This window comes from Canis lupus, chromosome 5 (genome assembly GCF_048164855.1).
Source record: "Canis lupus baileyi chromosome 5, mCanLup2.hap1, whole genome shotgun sequence".
Taxonomy (NCBI): domain Eukaryota; kingdom Metazoa; phylum Chordata; class Mammalia; order Carnivora; family Canidae; genus Canis; species Canis lupus.
The window spans coordinates 82,202,832-82,222,795 of NC_132842.1; the positions used below are offsets into that span (position 1 = coordinate 82,202,832).

Sequence of the window (19,964 nt, forward strand, 5' to 3'; positions counted from 1 at the left end):
TGCAAGCGCATCACCTTGGCCCATCACTAGGACCTCAGTGGCTTCCAGAAAGAGGAGGTGATGCCCAGCTCAGCCGGCCAGGCCCAGAACTCCATTTCCTAGAGTTCTCAGAGACCACAAGGCATGTTGGGAAGAGCCCCGACTTTGGAGTCCATCGTTCCTGATCCAAATCTGGCTCCTTCCCATACCTCCTGGGTTAGTTTCCCACCCTCCGCTGATATCAGGATGAATTAAGGTTTGGTGAGATTAAACACTGGGCACATTTAGGGCCTCAAAGAGAAACTTTGTAACAGGGAAGAAAGAGAGAAGCATTCCATTCACCCATCCATCAGCCACCCACCAGCCCATCCAAACACCTAATCACTTACCTTGAATCTGTTTGCTTTTTTCCATCTCGACTGCTGCTCCCACCCCCATCCCCAGTCTGAGCCACATTGTTTCACCTGGACCACTGTGGTAGTCTTCCAATGGTCTCTCTGCTCCTGCATTTGCCCTACTTAATTCATTTTCAGCTTTCAGGATGATCTTTCAAAAACCCAAATCACATCATGCATTGCCCTCCTCAAGCCCTTCCGTTGGGTTGTGCAATCCCATATGGGATGCACTAGGTTAAATAGATGTGGGAGGAAGAAAAGCAGAAAGGGAACAGTGAGGTAAGAAGATGAATGTGAGTGGTGCCCTCTAGAATAGGGCAGCTCATGTGCCCTAAAGAATGGCTCCGCCTTTGCACCGACTGTCCCTCCCTGCCACCACCACCACCACCACCACCACCGTGGGGTGCTGCCCCTCCATTCTCTCCTTACTTAGCATCATTCCTTCATGAGACTTGTTTGCAATTATATATTTGTGCTTATTTGTTTGACCTCTGTTTCCCCAACTAAACTGTAATTCCTTTTTTAAAAAAAATATTTTATTTATTCATGAGAGACACACACACACACACACATAGAGAGGCAGAGAGACAGGCAGAGGGAGAAGCAGGCTCCATGCAGGGAGCCTGACATGGGACTCGATCTAGGGTCTCCAGGATCAGGCCCTGGGCCGAAGGCAGGGGCCAAACCGCTGAGCCACCCAGGGATCCCTAGATTGTAATTCCATCAGGGTTTGGGTCTCCTCCAGGTGTTCACCATATCATATCCAGTATCCACTGTAGAATAGTATGCAATCCGTTACTACTAGGGCTTTTTTTTTTTTTTTTTAAGATTTATTTTAGAGAGAGAGAGTGGGTGGGGGGAAAGGGGGAATCTCAAGCAGACCCTGTAGTGAGTGCAGAACCCTATGTGGGGCTTGATCCCACGACCCTGAAATCATGACGTGAGCCAAAACCAAGAATCAGACACTCAATTGTCTGAGCCACCCAGATGCCCCAGTCAACAGTTATTGAATAAACTAATACAGTATCCATTACCCATTATCTGTTCATCCATCCATCCTGTCATCCCACCATGCTTTCATCTGCTCATCCACTTAGCCATCCATCCATCTACCTACCCATCTGCCCTTCTACTCACCCACTTGTGCGCCCACTTATAGAGATTTGCCAGTTGTTTGCCTGTCTGGTTTATCCATCCATCTGTCCATCTACTACCCACCCGTCTATCAGTCTATCCCTCTCCCACAGTGTGTCCATTTGTTGTTTCCATTTCTGTTTACCTTCCCATCTGTGCACCCAGCCATCCACAGGCTCTTAGCCAGGCCCTTGTGGGGAAAAGCCCTGCAGAAACAAAAATGATTGGGACCTCATTCCGGTACTTCTAGAGCTCCCTGCGCAGGCAGAAAAAGATGGGGGGGCTCCTCTCACCCCAGAGTCGTGACACTCAGCTTCTTGGGCCCCAGGGGGCACATCTGTTGCCTCTTCAAACAGGAGCGTGCATGTCCAGGGTTGCCACTCTGGGCCCACAGATGGCCTAGAACCCAGTGACAGGCTTGAAGGAGTCCTACTTCCCCAATTGCACCTGCCTTCCTCACCTATTCACCAGCTCTGCAGTCATCCTCGTCATGGTGAGGGGGCTTTGGGCCCTTGCTCTGGCACCCCTGTTTGCTATGCTCAACAACAACTGGGCGGAGATCCGACCGGACACCCACAAGTTCGTGGGAGAATATTGGAGGCCAGTGGTGGAGCCGGCACAGGGCATTGCAATCTGGCTGCTTTTGCTTGAGGCCATGGCCCACCTTCTGGTCATTGTGAATGTGAGCATGGGGCAAAGGAGGGGCATACGGGCTCAGAGGGGGGAAATAAGAGATCAGAGACCAGGAAAGGTGGCTTAGGAATAGGGAAATGGAGGCTGAGTTCCAGGGTCAGAGATAGGGAAACAGAGACAGAGTGCTAGGATTCTGGGTGCAGGCTCATCCTGCCCACGGGAGTGGGTTTGGACCCAGGTGGAGGTAGTTGGGAGACAGGGCCTCGGAGTCCCTCTGGCCCTGCAGGCTTTCCTCCTCGCCTTCACCTTGGACTTAATGCGCCTGATGGACCAGTACGAACGCTGGTACAGCTTTGTCTGCCTCACACCTGCGCCCGCACCTCCAGGCTACCTGGCCCAGGACCGGCAAGTGGGAGCGTCGAGGCGGAGGGTCTGGGCCTAACGGGCAGAGAGCGGAGCCTGCGGGCCCGCGGGGCCTGGCGGGGGGGCGGGGTGCTGGATCTGGAGGCGGAGGGTGGGGCGGTGCCAGCGGGGAGGCGGGGAAGTTGAGTCTCCGCAGCGTCTCAGCTGGGGGGGCGGGCGGGGGGGGGTGTGTACAGCTGCAGGGGCGGGGCCGGGCTGCGGGGCGGGGCGGGGCGGGGAGCCTCCGCTCAGGTACGCGGCCTTTGGCGAGCCACAGGGGAACCTCACCCTCTTCTACTGGAAGCTGGTGGCCGTGCATCTGGGCTTCATCAGCACCTTCGAGGTAGGCTCAGCTTCTCGTGTGTGCGACAGGCCTGGGTTCAAGTTCAAGCGCTGCCGCCGACCCGCTGTAAACGGGGGGTATGCTCTAGAGTAGGATCTACTCCTAGGATCGTTATGGAGATTTGATGTCAACCACTCGCACGAGTGTCCAGAACATTGCAGGTGCTCAATAAATCAACAGCACCACTATTACTATTATCTTTAAGCAACAGACCTAGAGGAAAGAGGGAAGGCAGGCTCCCCCCAGCTTTGCTCAGGATCCTTCCTCCAGCCCTGCCTCTACCAGGGGCCCTAGTGTTGTTACGGGTTTCGAATGATACCTCTGTGTCTTTGGGCAAATGACAACAGCTTTTTACGCCTCAGTCTCTTCGCCTGTAAAACAGGGGTAGTAACTGTACTCACCTCCTAGTGTTGTTGCGAGGATTAAGTGAATTAATAGCCCGGAAAGCTCAGAATGGTGCCTTGCATTTGGTAAGCGCTCCGTAAATGGAGGTAGCCGAGGGACTCCTGCTCTCTTTGGCTCCCCCTGGCCCCCAGCAGGTGCTGTTCTCCGTGCGCCTCCCCGCCTGGCTGGTGCCTCAGTTCCAAAATAAGGCGGGAGCGCTCTCTGGCCTGCGGGAGCCTGCGGACTCCCGGGAGGCGCTGCAGCAGGTCCGCTCGGCTAACGGACCCTGGCCACGCCCCTGGCCACGCCCCCAGGCCTTGGCTCCGCCCCCTCGTGCCCCGCCGTCTGCGGTGGCCTCTCCCAGAGGGAGAATTGGCCGGCTTGCCTGGCCCCGCCCCCAGCAAGCCCCGCCCCCAGCAAGCCCCGCCCCTTCTCTCACCTTACCCCCCCCCGCTGAAGCCCCCTCTGCTCTCGGGGCCAGCCTTTTCAGCCTGCCCAAGCCCTGCTCTCCGTCCTCTGCAGCAGGGGGGCCGTCCCCAGAGCCCAGGACCAGGGGCGAGTGAGGCGGGACTGCCCTTCAGGAACCCTAGGTTCCCCAGATGCTTCCTCCATTTAGGGTCCTCTGCTTCTGGTCCGGGGTTTGGGCAGTACCTTGGCCAGCGGCCCCAAGGTCGGCCTCAGAACTGGGAAGAGGATTAGAGCTCTCCGAATTCCACTGGCCTTGCATTGCGTCCCTCTCCCTGTGCCATCTCCTGCTCTATGTGCAGTGCTGGCAATAAACCTCTCTCTCCTGCCCAGCGTGCCACCTCTCCACGGACACCCGGTTTCCACACACACTGCGCAGCGTCTCTTTATTATGTAGGGATGATCTGGAGGCCAAGGGAGTGGAGGGACCCCGATCACTCAGTACTGAAAGGTTCCCAGTTGATGGGGGAGACTTCCCTGGGATCTGGGCCCTGGACACCTGCCCCATATGCTCATAGAGGCCTGCAGTGTGTGAATAATAGTAAAAGGGTTAGTCAGGAGAGCTGAGACACCTCCCAAAGGATGTTTACACACTTTTCACCAGATCCTCCCAAAAGCCTGGTGACGAAGTCCTGGACAGTGGTTAGGGACACAGGTTGGTGGTTGAGTCAGAGACCTGGGTTTGAATATTAGTTACGTCCCCTATTAGCTGTATGACCTTTAATCCCTTGGACCTGTTTCATATCTGTAAAACAGACTTCACAGAGCTCACGAGAGATTGAGATAATTCCCGATTTAACATGTACAAGCCTCATGTCCTCATCTGATAAGTGGGGGCAGTAACGGAGTCGTGGAGGAGACTGAATGAGTACGTATCCCCTGCTTTTCAAAAGTTTGTGTTACACCCCGTGGCTTTCACTGAAGAACTATATATTAGTACCTGTTTTCACTGCTAACCAGGAGAAATCTAAAGAGAATTTTTGCTTTTATGGAAAAAGATGAAAATAGCATTTAATGTTTGTTTTGCAGTGATCCTGTATAGAGGCAGCACACACCCTGAGTAGAGAGTTTGCCCCACCAAGCTTTTCCCTGGCACAGCACTCAGCATCTTTGCATCAAGCCACCAGAGCTTTGAACTGTGTCCAGGAGCATCTGTGCTTTTTCTAGATTTATTTTGTGCATCTGTTAGTGAGATGTATCCAAAAGGATTAGCAAAGCCCGAGAGAGCTTATTTTTGGGGTATGGAAGTGCTAAAGACATTCTTCCGTATACACTAATGGTCATTGCTTCTTTATTTTATGCCATTTTTGGTTTCGGAAAGTTTTTGTAGGAACACTCTACTTTTGAGTAGTGGGGGAAACCTGTAAGCAGGTGTGGAGTGCTCACAACAGTGCCTGGCGCATAGTGTACAATAAGTTACTAGCATCGTGAGTATTGGTATTTGCGTACATAGTGATATTAATACTAAGTGTCTGGCAATTACGCAGTGCAGGTAGTATTAGGAAGAGAACAGCTTTCCCTCTCATGGGCTTGGGAAGACTGTAGGCTTGCTGCTGCTTCCTTACTGGAGGCTGCTTCTACTTGGGCTGTTGGTTTAGTAAGGGCTCATTTGGTGTGGACCAGAGTCAGGGAAGGCTTCCTGGTGGAGGAGGCCATTGGAGGTGACAAGGTTGGGTCATTCCTGAGAGCAGTGATGCTGGAAGGGCCTGCCGGGAAGGTCCTGGATGCACCACACTGCCGTCCTTCGCGATTTCCATCCCCCCACCATAGAGATGAGCATTCCCAATTTATAGGTGCCGTAGCCAGCACGGAGAGGGGTCAGCCAACTGCAGCGTTCTCAGGGTCCCTGAGGAGTCCAAGGCTTGGGAGGTTCTCTGTGAAGCCTCTCCTCCCCCAGCAATCTCACCCCTTCAGAAGAGGGGTGACCTGTTTCCAGAGTGGAAGAGCAGTGCTTCCCCCATCTTTAGGATATCGGTCTGGGGTCCTTCAGAGCCTCTCCTGGGCATAGGACTCCCATTGTTCCAGCCCCCCTCTTGTACCCCAGACTGGCCAAACCGGTTCTGGGGAAGGGGGGCGGGGAGCAGGCACGTTGAGACAGCCGCCTGCCCGCCTGCGAGGTTCCCTCCGCCTTCGCCTCCCCCCTCCCTGCCCCACACAATACCCGGGATCCTGCACTGCCCGGCTCAGGGGCCATGCTGACATCGCCCCCTGAGAACCCGGCTACAACCCCAGAGCCCCCAGGTGGTCTGGAGCCCTGGACCGTGTCGGAGGCCGGACGGAGCTCCCTGGCTGAGGTAGGGCCCCACCCTGCTGCCAGCAGTCCCATCCTCCTCCCGCCAGTCTTCCCAGAGTGAGTCCTTTGTGCTGCCTGCCTGGCCTCTGATCCTGGCTCCCACCCACTTATGGCCTCCTGGGGTTCAACAGCCTGTTTGGCCTGGATCCCCTTTCCAGTCTTGACCTTCCACTTAGCTTTGTCCCTTAAGGGGCACAGGGGCCATGGCAGGGCCTTCCTTCTCTGGGCATGGGGCAAGGGGGATCAGGGAGGGGGCAGGGAAATCCTGGGTGCAGGAAGCCAGAGGTGCTCTCCCTAAACCATAGTAGTACCCAGAGACCCTCTCTGCCAGCCTTGCCAAGTGGGCCTATTGTCCCTGTGACTAGCAGTGTCCACTGAATGGGGCCCTCCTGGGCCCCTGCCCATCCTTATCTGCTTGCAGATGACACAGGTTTCCTAGAGGGGGCAGCCAGGAGGGACCTTATGTGCCACTTTACGGATGGGGACACTGAGGCCCAAGAACAGGCTGTGACTCTCCTAAAGCCCCATAGCTGGTAGTGTCAACGCTCGACTTGAACCTTGGCAAAGGTTTTCACCTGTGAGTTCCAGAATGATCCTTGGCCCTAGAGTATCCAGTGGTCATGTCTGGGGCAGGGCATGTCCCTGCTATTTGGGGCCAGTTCTCTTCCTGAGGCTTTTTCCTTTTTTTTTTCCTCTCTCTAGCAGAGATGAGCTGCACACAATATGAACACAGCTCTACCCTTCCTTGGTCCCCAGCACTGAGGTTAAGTGGGCCACATCTTTGGAAGCTAGAGGGTATCCAAGCTAGAGGGGTCATTCCCATCGCTCTTTGGTCTGAACAGAGGTGGAGGTTTACTCATTCCTGACTTTCCCCCTAGGAACCTGCCTCCAGCCTCCTCCCTCCAGAAAGCCTTCTACCGCCTTCCCCCGACATTCACCCAGGCTTCTCCTCTAAGCCTTTAATAGGGGGTGCTCCTGCCCCAAGGCCTCCATGTTTTTGCTCATTTATCCCTGTAACTCAGAAGGGTGTGTGTGTGTGTTGGGGGGTGTGCGCTCCAGGGGCTTCCAGAATCCAAGGGGTAAGGATGTCCCAGAATGCGAGGGAGCAGAAGCATGTGTGTATTCCTGCACATGGGTCCCCACCGAAGCAAGTAGGATTTCCACGTTGAGGGTTGCAGATTCCTGGAGAGGAAGAGACTTCTTGGGCAGGCAGTGGTCTCATGCCTCCTTCCACATGTTTCTCCAAAGAAGGGTGGGGCTCATTCTCAGTGACTCAGTTTCCCCATCTGTGTGGTGACCCAAGCCACCTGCCTGACTAGAGAAAGACTAATATTCCGTTGAATGACTATCGACTACAGAGCTCCCACTACGTGCTAGGCGCCTTACATGTGCTATCATTAATTCTCGTATTAGTGCTTTAAAGCGGCTATGACTAGCCTATTTATCAGATGAGGAGATAGAGACGTGCTCAGATGGACAGAGGTTTAAGGTACACGCTAAAGCTGTCCCTGCGGGGAGCTGGCTCTTGGGAGCACCCCCACCCCGCCCCAGGGAGGGGCTGAAGAGAGCAGAGGAGCCGTTGGGTGCCTGCGCAGGTAGAAAGGTCCCCCACCGGGTCCTCTCCTCCCTCCCTCCCTCCCACGGTCACTGACGCTGTCACTGTTCCTCTCAGGTCAAGATTTTCTCCCAGTCGATGTTTACTGGGTCCCTGGGTGTTTCAGCCTGAACAGTTAGTCATTACTTCCTCCAGGCAGCCTTCCTGGAATGCTCACGTCCAGTTGAGCCCAGCACTGATGGTTCCTCTGGCTTGGCTCCTGCCAACCCAGATTGTAACTGTTTTCATTTTTAGCTCCCTCACTAGACTGGCAACCCTGCCGGCCACAAAACGTTTGTCCATCTGTCTCCCTGGGTTTTTCTGGGCTTCGCATCTGTCTCTGAGTATCTGGCCTGTGAAATTTACAGTGTCTCTGTTTCTGTGGGTCCCTGAGTGTCTCAGAGTCTGTGGTTTTCTGGGTTTGAGTGTTTTGGGGTCTCTGTTCTGAGATGTTCCCTAAGGGGGCTCTGTGTCTCTGGGTCTCTGTCTCTGTCCCCTGGGTCTCCTCGCCCTGTCAGGCGGGACACTGCTCCTCTGGCCTGAGGAGCCCCGGGGGGGGGGGGGGTCCTTGCTGCCCTGCCTGCCCACAGTGAGGCCAGGCTAGGGTAGGCCCCCGCCCAGCCCGCTGCGTGCTCCCTCCCTCCCGCTTGCCTCACCACAGGGTTTGATGAATCAAACTCTTTGTCTGGGTGGGATCTTCCCCAGCCAGCTGGGCAGAGAGAGGGCTTCCCCTGCCGGAGCAGAACAACATCGGCAGCGGCCTTCAGCTGGAGAGGTGAGGGGTGCAGGAGGGCGGCCAGGGGAGGGCCCCAGGGGAAGGGCTGTGGGGGCTCAGATCCCTCTATCATTAGGCCTGTCCTGAGGCTCCAGTAGACTCCTTGGGGATGACTTCCTGCCTGGAGAGGACCTGGTCAAGCTGACCCCCGGGCTAGGAGCTGGGGCAGGGAAGAGCCCCTCTCTCGCCCCAGGCTGGCGAGCCAGGACATCTCCCTGCCCTTGTCCCGGGAGGGCCCAGCCAGATATGGGTGGTGGCCCGCCTGCCAGTCTGTGACCCTCCCAGCCAGCTTGGCAGGGTGTGGGCACCACTCAGCGCCGAGGGCTGCTGCTCTGGGCCTGGGAGAGGAGGTTGGGTAACACCAAAGCAAGGACTTCTGGGCCTGTGTGTTTGTACCTCGGTGTGTGCGTGCAGACAGAACAGGAGCGGGAGAAAGCTCGAGTCGGTACATAAACATCTGATGGGTCCGCGTGTATGTGCGTATGAGAGAGTGTGAATATATGTAGTTGTGTAAAAAGTGTGTGAATGCGTGAGCCTGTGAATTGGAAGTGTCTGAGTGTACCTATGAAAGCGTGTATGTCCATGTGTGTACTCGGAAGAGAACGTGTGTGCAGGTACATGGAACATACGTGGATTGTGTGACAGTGTATGTATGTGTGTCTGGTCATAGGTCAGTGAGAGTTAAAAATGCACGAGGTGGTTAAAGTGCAGACTCAGAAGCCAGACTGCCTCGGCTTGAATCTTGGCTCCCCCGTATGCCAAATAACCTGTGTCTCACCTTCCTCACCTATAAAATGGGGATTAAAAAGTTGCATCAACTCAGGGTTGTGAGGATCAAATGAAATAGTATATAGAAAGTACTTGGCCTGCCATTCAGTAAGTGCCAAGTAAGTGTATTTTTTTTAAAGATTTATTTATTTATTCATTTATGATAGACATAGAGAGAGAGAGAGTCAGAGACACAGAAGGAGGGAGAAGCAGGCTCCATGCCGGGAGCCCGATGCGGGACTCGATCCTGGGACTCCAGGATCATGCCCTGGGACAAAGGCAGGCGCTAAACCGCTGAGCCACCCAGGGATCCCTATTTTTTTTTTTAATATTTTATTTATTTATTCGAGACACAGAGAGAGTGAGAGAGACGGAGAAGAGAAGCAGGCTCCATGCAGGGAGCCCAACGTGGGACTCGATCCCTGGTCTCCAGGATCAGGCCCTGGGCCGAAGGCAGCACTAAACCACTGAGCCACCCGGGCTGCCCAATGTATTTTTTTTTTTTTAAGATTTTATGTATTTATTCATGAGAGACACACAGAGAGAGGCAGAGACATAGGCAGAGGGAGAAGCAGGCTCCCCGCAGGGAGCCTGATGTGGGAGTCTGTCCCAGGACCCTGGGATCATGACCTGAGCTCAACTACTGAGCCACCCAGGTGCCCCTAAGTGTTAGCTATTACTGTGCAATTAGGTGTGTAAGTGTGCTCGTACAGATGTTGTACATACGTGTACACAAGAGTTGGTCCAGGCCTCCAAGTCAAAGATGGCTTGCTGGCCAGCCCTGCTGTTCCGTGTCTGCCTCTCATACCTTTTCCCCTGCAGGCCCAGGTGGGTGGCAGAGCAAAGGAGGAATGGACTGTGGGCCACCTGCCACCCTCCAGTCCCACCTGGCTGGGCCACGTGGCACTGCCCGCCGCCCAGTAGCTGTGTGCCAGCAGGAGAGTCTGTCCTTTGCAGAGTTGCCCACCCTGCAGCCTCCGAGTCCTGTGTGTCTGGATCTCTTCCCTGTCACCCCAGAGGAGCTGCGGGCTCCTGGCAGCCGCTGGTCCCTGGGGACCCCTCCTCCTCTCCAAGGGCTGCTATGGCCACCATCCCCGGGAGTCCCAGACACCGAGATCTGCACCAGTGGGGGGATGCGGCCCAGCAGGGCTGGCAGCTGGCCACACTGTCCTAGTGCCCAGCCCCCAGCTCTGGAGGGACCCTGGAGTCCCCAGCACCCACAGCCACAGCGCCGGGCCAGTCATGGCTCAGAGAAGAAGTCAGCCTGTGAGTCACTCTGGGTGGGGGGGTGGTGACCCAGTGGGGCAGATAGGGGAAAAGTTGGGTGGCTCTTTTAAGACTCTTAAGCCCCAGGATTCCCCCAAACAAGCAGAACAAGTGGTAGATTTTAGTGATAAGAGAACCTGAGCTCAAAGAGGACAAGTGACTTGCAGGTTATACAGCAAATGAGTGGCTGTCCTGGGCTCCTTGGCCCTTTGCCCACTGCAGCCAGGCACTGTGCTCTCTCTACTTCCCCTCTTGTTGATCCCATTGGTGGGGGGACCAGATCCTGGCAAAAGCACTGACCTTTCCCTCAGATGCTCAGGGCCACAGGGTAGCAGCAGGGAGGAGTGGGGAGGGCGCCCAGTGGATGCATGCCAGCCTCTGCTCTCACCCCACGTCCCCATAGGGCGCAAGATGCGGGTCTATCAGCGGGAAGAGCTCCCTGGCAGCCCTGAAGCCCACACTGTCTTCCTGGAGCCTGGCCAGGCAACAGAGCAGGCCCTGAGCACAGAGGAGCCCAGGCCCCTGGAGCTGTCTGCGCCCTCCCGAGTCGGCCTGGAGGGGCCTGAGCGGAGGCGCTTCTCAGCCTCGGAGCTGATGACCCGGCTGCACTCTTCCCTGCGCCTGGGGCGGAACTCAGCAGCCAGGGTGCTGATCCCGGGGTCCGGCCCTGGCGTAGCTCGGGAAGGTACCAGCTTCTCCCCCGGGGACCCTAAGAGCAGGCCACCCGCCAGATGCACCATGGGGCACGACCCACACCTGCGACTGGGTGCTGGTCAGCTGCAGTGTGGCACCCCAGTGCCCGGCATCATTCTGGGAGCCACCCACCCTCAACTCTCACCCTCTCCAGGAAAAGCATCTGGAAGGGAGTGGCGCCGCGGAGAGATGAGGCTGGACGGCTTGGCGACGCCGGCGCCTGTTGACCCGAGCACGGGGCAGAGCGGCTGGCCCGAGCCCAGGTACTGTCTCCCACCCCGCAGTCGTCGTCCGAGGAGGAGGAGGGGGGGGGGTGCGGGCGAAGAGGGGCCCTGACGCTGCCCCTTCCGTAGGCTGGACACGCAGGAGGAGCAGGCGCTGGGTTCCGGGAGCGCCAGCGAGCGGCGCCAGTCTCGGTTTCTCCTTAACAGTACGTGGGAGGAAGGGGCTGGGGGCGAGAGAGGGGGAGAGAGAGGGGGAGAGGGGGAGAGGGGGAGCGCGAGCGAGCTGAGCCTCGCGGGCCCGCACCGTAGCCAGCGCGCAGCGGGTGCGCCAGCCGTGCCTCTGGAGGAGTGGGAGTGGGTGGTGCGTGCACGAGGGGGTGCGGGTCCCGCTCCCCGCGCCCCCGTCCGACGGCTCGGTCAGGGAGGCGGGCTCTCGGGGAGCCGGGCCGCAGCGGAGCGTGCAGGCGGCGCCCACGCCTCCCCGCCCGTGTCCCCGCCCAGCGGTCCTCTACCAGGAATACAGCGACGTGGCCAGCGCCCGCGAACTGCGGCGGCAGCAGCGCGAGGAGGAGGGCCCGGGGGACGAGGCGGAGGGCGCGGAGGAGGGGCCCGGGCCGCCGCGCGCCAACCTCTCCCCGAGCAGCTCCTTCCGGGCGCAGCGCTCGGCGCGAGGCTCCACCTTCTCGCTGTGGCAGGACATCCCCGACGTGCGCGGCAGCGGCGTCCTGGCCACGCTGAGCCTGCGCGACTGCAAGCTGCAGGAGGTGGGCGGAGGGGCCGGGGGCGGGGCCGGGGGCGGGGCCGGGGCGGGGCCGGCGGGACCTCCCATCCCCCGAGGTGGGCCTGGGACCCCGCGGGGAGAGCGGGGCCGTCTCTGCGGAAGGGGGGGCCGGGACCTGGCAGGGTGGGGTGGCTGCTAGGGGGACGGAGGGTGCGGCGCAAGGCGCCGGCGGCGGCTGGACGGGGCGGGCCCGGGGCGGGGTCAGGCTGGGTCCGCGAGGACGCGGAGCCGCCGAGCCCTGCGGAGAGAAAACGCGTGGTGGGCGAGGGACGGAGGGCCCTCGGGGTGCGGGTGGAGCTAGAGGCTCAAGCAAGGTCTTCAGCCGAGCTTGAACAGTTGCGCGCGGCCGGACGTGGTCCCCTAGACCCGCGAGGCACCAGGCCATCGGAGGTGGGGCCAGAGAAGGGGGCGGACGAGGGGTGGTGTCAGGGCTTGGGCAGCGGGGGGAGGGGAGAAGGAGCGACAGGGTCGGGAGGGCGGGTGGTCAGCGAGGCCACGGTGTCCGGGGTGGGCCGGCACGGCCCTCTTCAACCCCGCGTCCACCCTCACTCAGGCCAAGTTTGAGCTGATCACATCCGAGGCCTCATACATCCACAGCCTGTCCGTGGCCGTGGGCCACTTCTTGGGCTCTGCTGAGCTGAGCGAATGTCTGGGGGTGCAGGACAAGCAGTGGCTGTTCTCCAAACTGCCCGAGGTCAAGAGCACCAGCGAGAGGTGAGGGAGCGGCCCGGTCAGGTGCAGGGGGGCGGGGACAAGGCCTGTGATTGGCGGGTCTCCCAGGTCTGGGGTCTCTGCTTGGCCCTGACCCTGACCCCTCGCTGGACCCCTCAGGTTCCTGCAGGACCTGGAGCAGCGGCTAGAGGCAGATGTCCTGCGTTTCAGCGTGTGTGACATTGTGTTGCACCACTGTCCAGCCTTCCGCCGAGTGTACCTGCCCTACGTCACCAACCAGGCCTACCAGGAGCGCACCTACCAGCGCCTGCTGTAGGGCTGGAGGCTCTGAAGGGGAGGGGAGGATAAAGGAGGCTTAGGCGGGAGTGGGCACAGAGGACTGGGTGAAGAAGGGTGACCTGGGAGGGGAATGGTTCCTGAACAGGAACTGAACAGGGCTCTCTGACCAGCATAGGGTTAGACCCAATCCCAAGGGGCAAGGAGGATGTACTGAGAAGGCACCCAGAAAACCAAGAGGGTGGCTGGGGTCATGAATCCTGGCAGTTCATGGGATCTACAAACCCATCTGTGACCCCAGGCTCCTCCCCATCTTCCAGCCTGGAGAACCCCAAGTTCCCTGGCATCCTGGCTCGCCTGGAGGAGTCTCCTGTATGCCAACGTCTGCCCCTCACCTCCTTCCTTATCTTGCCATTTCAGAGGATCACCCGCCTCAAGATGTTGGTGGAGGTACCTGGAGGGCACCGGGCTGCAGTGAGGGCTGCACGAGGGAAATGGTGCTGTGCCCTCCACAGCCCCTTCTGAGTATCCATGGGTGGGCAGGGTGATGGGTGGAGGGCTCGGCCTGCCTCATTGCACTGACCCCACCCTCCAGAACATCCTGAAGCGGACAGCACAGGGCTCTGAAGACGAAGATGTGGCCACCAAGGCCTTCGATGCCCTCAAGAAGGTGAGCTCAGCTCCCCGGGGCCTCCCCAGAACCCTGACATATCTCCAAATGAGCCCCAGGTGGGAGCCTGAGGCTAGGCTCTGCGAGCTGGGGTTGGGGGGCTGCAGGAGGTGACCCACCCACGGCCTCCCCAGCTGGTGCAAGAATGCAACGCCAGCGTGCAGTCCATGAAGAGGACAGAGGAGCTCATCCACCTGAGCAAGAAGATCCACTTTGAGGGCAAGGTGCATGCCTGCAGCTGGCAGGATGGGATCCACAAAGGGGCAGCTTGTTCCCTCCTTCCCTGGGTACCGCGGGCCAGCTCCTCTCAGCCCATCCCCAACCCCAACCCCAACCCCAGCCCTTCCCCCCGCCCTGGGTCTGTGCTCTCTGCCCTGCTGTCCCGGGCCTGACCTGCCCTCCCCTTTGCCTCCTCCATCCTTCCAGATCTTCCCCCTCATCTCGCAGGCCCGCTGGCTGGTTCGGCATGGGGAACTGGTGGAGCTGGCCCCACTGCCCGCAGCGCCCCCCGCCAAGCTGAAGCTGTCCAGCAAGGCCGTCTACCTGCACCTTTTCAATGACTGCTTGCTGCTCTCCCGGCGGAAGGAGTGAGTCTGGGCAGGGTGGGGGGGAAGTAGATGGGAGCCAGGTCCCTTCTTCTCTACCATGGAGTTCACAAATGGTCCATCACTGGCCCCGAGAGCCCCTGTTTGTGCCGGACTGTGCTGCTGGGGCACCCTGAGCTTCACAGGCTCCCCCAGAAAAGGCAGAGATGTGAGGCTAGTCCATTTTCCAGACCTGAGAACCAAGGGCTGGACAGTATGCAGAGGACTTGATGCTGGTCTGAGCCTAAGCCAAATAGAGCAGAGATCAAGAGTACAATCTGGGAGTCCCGGCTCCGCCCTGACTCATAAGGCTAGTGGCCAACATTTACTGAGCGCCTATTCTGTGCCAGGCATGTCGTGTGGATTATTCTCTTCATTCCTCTAAACATCTCCCTGGACAGTAGGCTCCCTTGTTATTCTCAAGATCACGGATCTAGCAAGTGCAGAAGCCAGGAGGCCGGGTCTGTCTGATGTCTGACCCCAGGCTCTTAACCATTGTATTATCCTATCTTCCATCTGTAAGATAGAGACTATCATGTAGGGAGACTCAGTCTGATAACAATACATGGAAAGAGCTCAGCACAGTGCCTGGCACACACTGAACACTCAGTCACTATTAGCCGTAACTATTATCAGTTTGGGATGAGGGGGAAGACTTTCTGAGTAGATAAGCCTTAAGGCTGGGACGTGGTGAAGAATGGGCTTCTTATACTATGGGAAGGGTTCATTCCTGATTTATTCCTTCATTCACTAAAGTGTCACTGAACTGCTATTCTCTACCGGGCCCTGATGGGTGCTAGGGCTCTGATGGGTGCCCATAGGGGCTCTCAGAACAATAAAAATACATCCTGATAACCACCTGGTCAGGGTTTTGATGGAAAGGTGTTCTCCTACTGTAGTATTCCCTGGTATGGGGTGAGGATCAATAAGGCTTCATTTTTTTTTAAGATTTTTTTTAAAGATTTATTATTCATTCATTTATGATAGAGAGAGAGAGAGAGAGGCAGAGACACAGGAGGAGGGAGAAGCAGGCTCCATGCCGGGAGCCCAACGTGGGACTTGATCCCGGGACCCCAGGATCGTGCCCCGGGCCAAAGGCAGGCGCCAACCCACTGAGCCACCCAGGGATCCCAGCCACCCAGGGATCCCATTTTTTAAAGATTTTTATTTATTTATTCATAGAGACAGAGAGAGAGAGAGAGAGAGAGAGAGAGAGAGGCAGAGACACAGGCAGAGGGAGAAGCAGGCACCATTCAAGAGAGCCTGACCTGGGACTGGATCCAGGGTCTCCAGGATCACGCCGCTGTAGGCTGCAGGCGGCGCTAAACCGCTGCACCACCGGGGCTGCCCCATCAGTGAAGCTTCAAATAGGAAGGGACTTTTGAGCTCAGTTTTGAGGGATAAGTTGGAGTTTGGGAGGATATAGCAAAGTCACAGTAAGATACAACAGCAGAGTGTGTTTGGGGGATGATGGAGCCTAATATGGTTGGATTTGTAGAGGGGAAGGGCAGCGAAGGAAGTTGGGTGGTTGAAAGTCATGGTACCGAGGCTGGGCTTTCTGAGGGCCATGGGGAGCATGGAGAGTTAGGCAGACGAGTGACATTTTACTCCTGTCTAGTTTGGAGGATGGACTGGAAGGGGAGGGACCAGATGCTACTGCAGTTGCCCAGGTGAGAGTAGGTGCTCCTGAAGTGTTCGGGGCTTGTGGGAAGCGGATTCCAGGGACGACAGGGAGTTCCTTCGTCTGTAGGATGGAGCTGCTGGCTGGCTGTGTATGGAGAGGGAGGGAGGAGGCCTGAACGATGGCTGAGTTTCCTCCTGGGCACCTTCAGGAAGTCTTCCCCAGAACGGGGCACAGTGAGGGGATCCTGTTTGGAGTGGGAATTACTGACTTCTGCTTAGACAGGTTGAGAAGAAGGAATCTGTGGGACATCCTTGACTCACCCACGTACCCATCCTTCCTGCAAGTGTTTATCGAACCCGAATTATGGGCCAGGCGGTGTCAAGCCCTGGGGTAGATGGCAAACGAAAGACAGAGTTGTCCTTCCATACCAGTTAGAGAGTCAGACAGTAGGCAGCAAGGGTCTCATCCAGTGGGGAGGGCTCCCCGTTGGCTGTTGAGAACAGGGACTGGGAGGGGGCGGTGGTTCAGAGAGAACCTGAAGGCACGCCCCGGGGATAGGGACGAGTTTTTGTCACCTTCTACTTTGGTCAGGGAACCAGCAGGAGTGGCTGTCTCCATTCCTTGTGGGACTGCGCTGGCTGTTAGGGAGGTGATGCCCTTCGGCAGCCAAGTTTCCTTGGGGAGGAAGCCAGAGGGGCAGCCAACCCTTCTGATCAGCACTCACCTGTCCGGAGGGTGGGGTTGGGAGCCTGAGGATGAGCCAGGCTGACCTCCCCTCCCCCGGTCCCCGCAGGCTAGGGAAGTTTGCCGTCTTTGTCCACGCCAGGATGGCCGAGCTCCAGGTGAAGGATCTGAGCCTGAAGCTCCAGGGCATCCCTGGCCACGTGTTCCTCCTTCAGCTCCTCCATGGCCAACAAGCGAAGCACCAGTTCCTGCTGAGGGCCCGGACCGAGTGAGTGGGGCTAGGGTGGGGGGCGAGGGGACCCCTTGGCAGGCAACAGGCCCTCCCAGTCTGGCTGCAGGAGGGTGGCATGAGGCAGGACACGGGCGGAGCTGGCGTCCAGGGGCTTCTGGGCCTGCTCTGTTCTTCTGCGGACAGCTGGGTGGGGCCCCAGCTTGGGGACAGGGCTGTAGGGTGGGCCCTGGGGGGGGGGTGTCCTGAGTCTGGACATCATACCCAATTCTCCCAGCCGTTTCACCACTGTGGCCCGGGGAGATTGCACTTTGCGTTGTGACAACTCTGCCTCCCCTCCCTAGAAGTGAGAAGCAGCGGTGGATCTCAGCCATGCGCCCCTCCAGCTCCCAGGAGGATAAGGAGGTCTTCAGCGAGGGCCAAGGTAGCAGCCTGCCTCCCCCTGCCTCTAGGCCCACATCCCCCTTTTCGCCAGGCCTGGTGCCATGGTGCCCCCAGGTTGTCTCCCCCTTTGCCTCAGTTGCAGAGGGCAGGAACCCAAGTGGCCCTGGGGTTGGGGTGGGGGGTGAGGGAGCAGCTCCGTTGACACAGAGGCTTCTCTCTGGGGTGTGAGTGCAGCCACTACGCCCCAGTGCTGCCCAGTTAGAGGGACCCTGGGTACGAGTCAAGGGTTTCTGAGCTAGAGGGCTAGGGCCAAGCTGCGGAAGGGAGAAGAAGGGAACTCATTTCTACCCGTACTTGCCATGCGTCAGGCCCAGTGTTAGGGGCTTTATATGCATTTATTTCACTTAATCCTTATGAAAACCCTGTGAGGTAGACTCCTTTTTTTTTTTTTTTTTTTTTTTAATAAAAGATCTTATTTATTTATTCATGAGAGACACACACACAGGCAGAGGGAGAAGCAGGCTCCATGCAGGGAGCCTGACGTGGGACTCGATCCCAGGTCTCCAGGATCACGCCTTGGGCTGAAGGCGGCGCTAAACCGCTGAGCCACCCGGGCTGCCTGTAGACTCATTTTTATTCACATCTGGAAAAACAGGCTCAGGAGTGTTAAGTAACTTGCCCAAGGTCAGCCAGCCAGGGGATAGCGGAGCTGGGATTCAAGCCAGGTCTGGCCCCAAAGCCTGTGGTTTTCCCCGGCTTGGGCTAGGAGTCCAGTTGGGGCTGTGGGGTGAGCTCCACCCCACTCCAGAGAGGAAAGGCCTGTGAAGGATGAAGGGGGCAGCCATGGAAAGATCTGGGCAAAAGTACTCCTGGAAGGAGGGCGGGCAGTGCCAAGGCCCCGAGGCAGGAGGGAGCTCAGAGTGTTTGGGGAACAGCAGGGCAGCCAGTGTTGCTGAGCTTCATGAGCAAGGGGTGGGGGGGCAGGGGGGCTAAGCCAGGAGGCAATGTGGGGAGGACTTTGGATTTTATTCGGAGGAGTGGGAAGCCCCGGGAGGGTTACAGCTGGGGGACTGATGTAAGTCTTGAATCCCAGTTGAGCAGGATGGATTAGAGGAAGTCCTGGAGTAGTGACAGGGGCACGTGAAGGGGCCATTTCTGTTGTGGGGGGTGCCTGGGGGCGTCTGGACACTGGCCTGGAGGTCAGCGTCGAGGTGCAGGACTGAGCTGGGGAGGTGAGAGCCCCCAAGCTGGAGGGACGGCATTCACCCAGGGCTTGTGTTTAGGGCAAGAGAGGAGAGAGGCCAGGGTGGGCCAAGGGAGGCGCAGAGAAAGTTAAGCAGCAGCAGCAGCAGCAGCCACCCTCCTACCCCTTTGCTTCCTTCTCCTCCCCCTCCACACCCCCCATTACCCTCCCTCGCTCTCCCCTGGGCTGTCAGACCGCCCCCAGGTGCAGTGTGTCCGGACATACAAGGCTCTGCAGCCAGACGAGCTGACTCTGGAGAAGACTGACATCCTGGCAGTGAGGACCCGAACCAGCGACGGTGAGAGGAGCCTCCTGGGAAGGCTCCCGCTCCCCACCCCCCCATGGGTCTTGGGCGGGCAGGAGGTAACTAGGTGGCTAAGATGTCACAAGAAAAGATTATGCAAGTGTTGATCAACCACAGCATGTAGGAATCAAGTTAGACAAGAGGAGGAACTTCCTGCTCTGGGAAAGATTCAGTGACTGACAGGGGAGAGTGGGAAACACCCTTCTTAGAGGGTGCCGGGAAAAACAGGTCAGAAGTTCACTTATAAGACCGCTGCGAGAGGCAGGGTCCTTCCTGGGGCTGGGATGCTGGGGTGAGGTCTCCTTGGGCCCAGGGGTGCAGACAAGGCTTGCATCAGGGCCTAGGCATTCCCTTGCAGGCTGGCCCTGGTGTCCCTTGGATGCCACTGATGCTGCTCCTGGCCTGCGTGCCCCTAGGCTGGCTGGAGGGGGTCCGCCTGGCAGATGGCGAGAAGGGGTGGGTGCCCCAGGCCCATGTGGAGGAGATCGGCAGCCTCAATGCCCGCCTTCGAAACCTCCGAGAGAATAAGCGGATCACAAGTGCCACCAGCAAACTGGGGGAGCCCCCCACATGATGGGCAGGTGTGGCCTGGGACACCAGCTCCGTGCCCAGCTCCTGGGCAGGTCTGGAGGGGCCTGTGGGGGTCCCGTGCTCCGTGGCCTGCCCTGCAGGGTCCAGCCTGTCCTCGCGCTCCTCGAAGTCCGCACTAAAGGCCGATGCAGGTCCTTCCTCCGGCATAGGGACTGCACAGGTGACCTGTGACACCTGGCGAGGATGGGAGCCCACTGCCTTCACACTGCCTGACTCTGGGTCCCTCTGGCAGGGCCTCGGCTGGGGACGGCGGTGGTGCTGAGGGGTCAGATATGTATATACCTGGGGTCTTCTGGCCGGAGCCTGCTGGGCCCTGGTTGCTGTGACTTTTCTGTAAATAAACTCCCATGATGCCTTTGCTTGGAGTGTGCAAGCTGTCTGATGCTGCCCCACCGCAGCCCCCCACTTCCTCTAGCTTGAGGTCAGGAGGGTCTCTGGCTGCCCCCCAGCGGGGAGAGTTCACGTCTTAACCAGAGGAGGGGACGGCGAGGCTGTGTCTGAATTAGACCTCGCGGGCTGCGGTTGGCAAAGTACCAGATTCGAGTAGGCCTGAGGACCAAAGACACTCGTTAGC

General features: G+C 58.1%; 1 protein-coding gene and 1 long non-coding RNA gene across 12 annotated transcripts; one reads left to right on the top strand and one right to left on the bottom strand.

Moving 5' to 3' along the window:
* The first annotated feature begins 56 nt into the window (after positions 1 to 56).
* Positions 57 to 19,750, top strand: ARHGEF19 (Rho guanine nucleotide exchange factor 19). Of its 11 annotated transcripts, none has more exons than XM_072828150.1 (18): positions 2,781 to 2,886; positions 4,492 to 6,029; positions 8,284 to 8,397; positions 9,988 to 10,431; positions 10,835 to 11,116; positions 11,279 to 11,387; positions 11,478 to 11,554; positions 11,850 to 12,112; positions 12,683 to 12,843; positions 12,961 to 13,113; positions 13,398 to 13,527; positions 13,673 to 13,747; positions 13,882 to 13,971; positions 14,174 to 14,334; positions 16,749 to 16,907; positions 17,213 to 17,295; positions 18,689 to 18,793; positions 19,158 to 19,750. In XM_072828150.1, the coding sequence occupies exons 4-18, from the start codon at positions 10,017 to 10,019 to the stop codon at positions 19,325 to 19,327; spliced, it is 2,433 nt and encodes an 810-aa protein (XP_072684251.1). In that variant the 5' UTR covers positions 2,781 to 2,886; positions 4,492 to 6,029; positions 8,284 to 8,397; positions 9,988 to 10,016; the 3' UTR covers positions 19,328 to 19,750. The 11 variants fall into 11 exon arrangements, with proteins under 11 accessions (XP_072684253.1, XP_072684254.1, XP_072684251.1 ...); XM_072828143.1 differs by having other exon boundaries at positions 8,328 to 8,397; XM_072828147.1 differs by having other exon boundaries at positions 8,328 to 8,397; positions 19,540 to 19,750.
* LOC140634354 (uncharacterized) lies at positions 792 to 3,567 on the bottom strand. The gene is made up of 4 exons (XR_012031863.1): positions 3,288 to 3,567; positions 2,832 to 2,950; positions 1,654 to 1,714; positions 792 to 1,147 (listed from the first exon to the last, which is right to left on the bottom strand). It is a non-coding gene; the product is annotated as an uncharacterized lncRNA (long non-coding RNA).
* Positions 19,751 to 19,964: the final 214 nt, after the last annotated feature.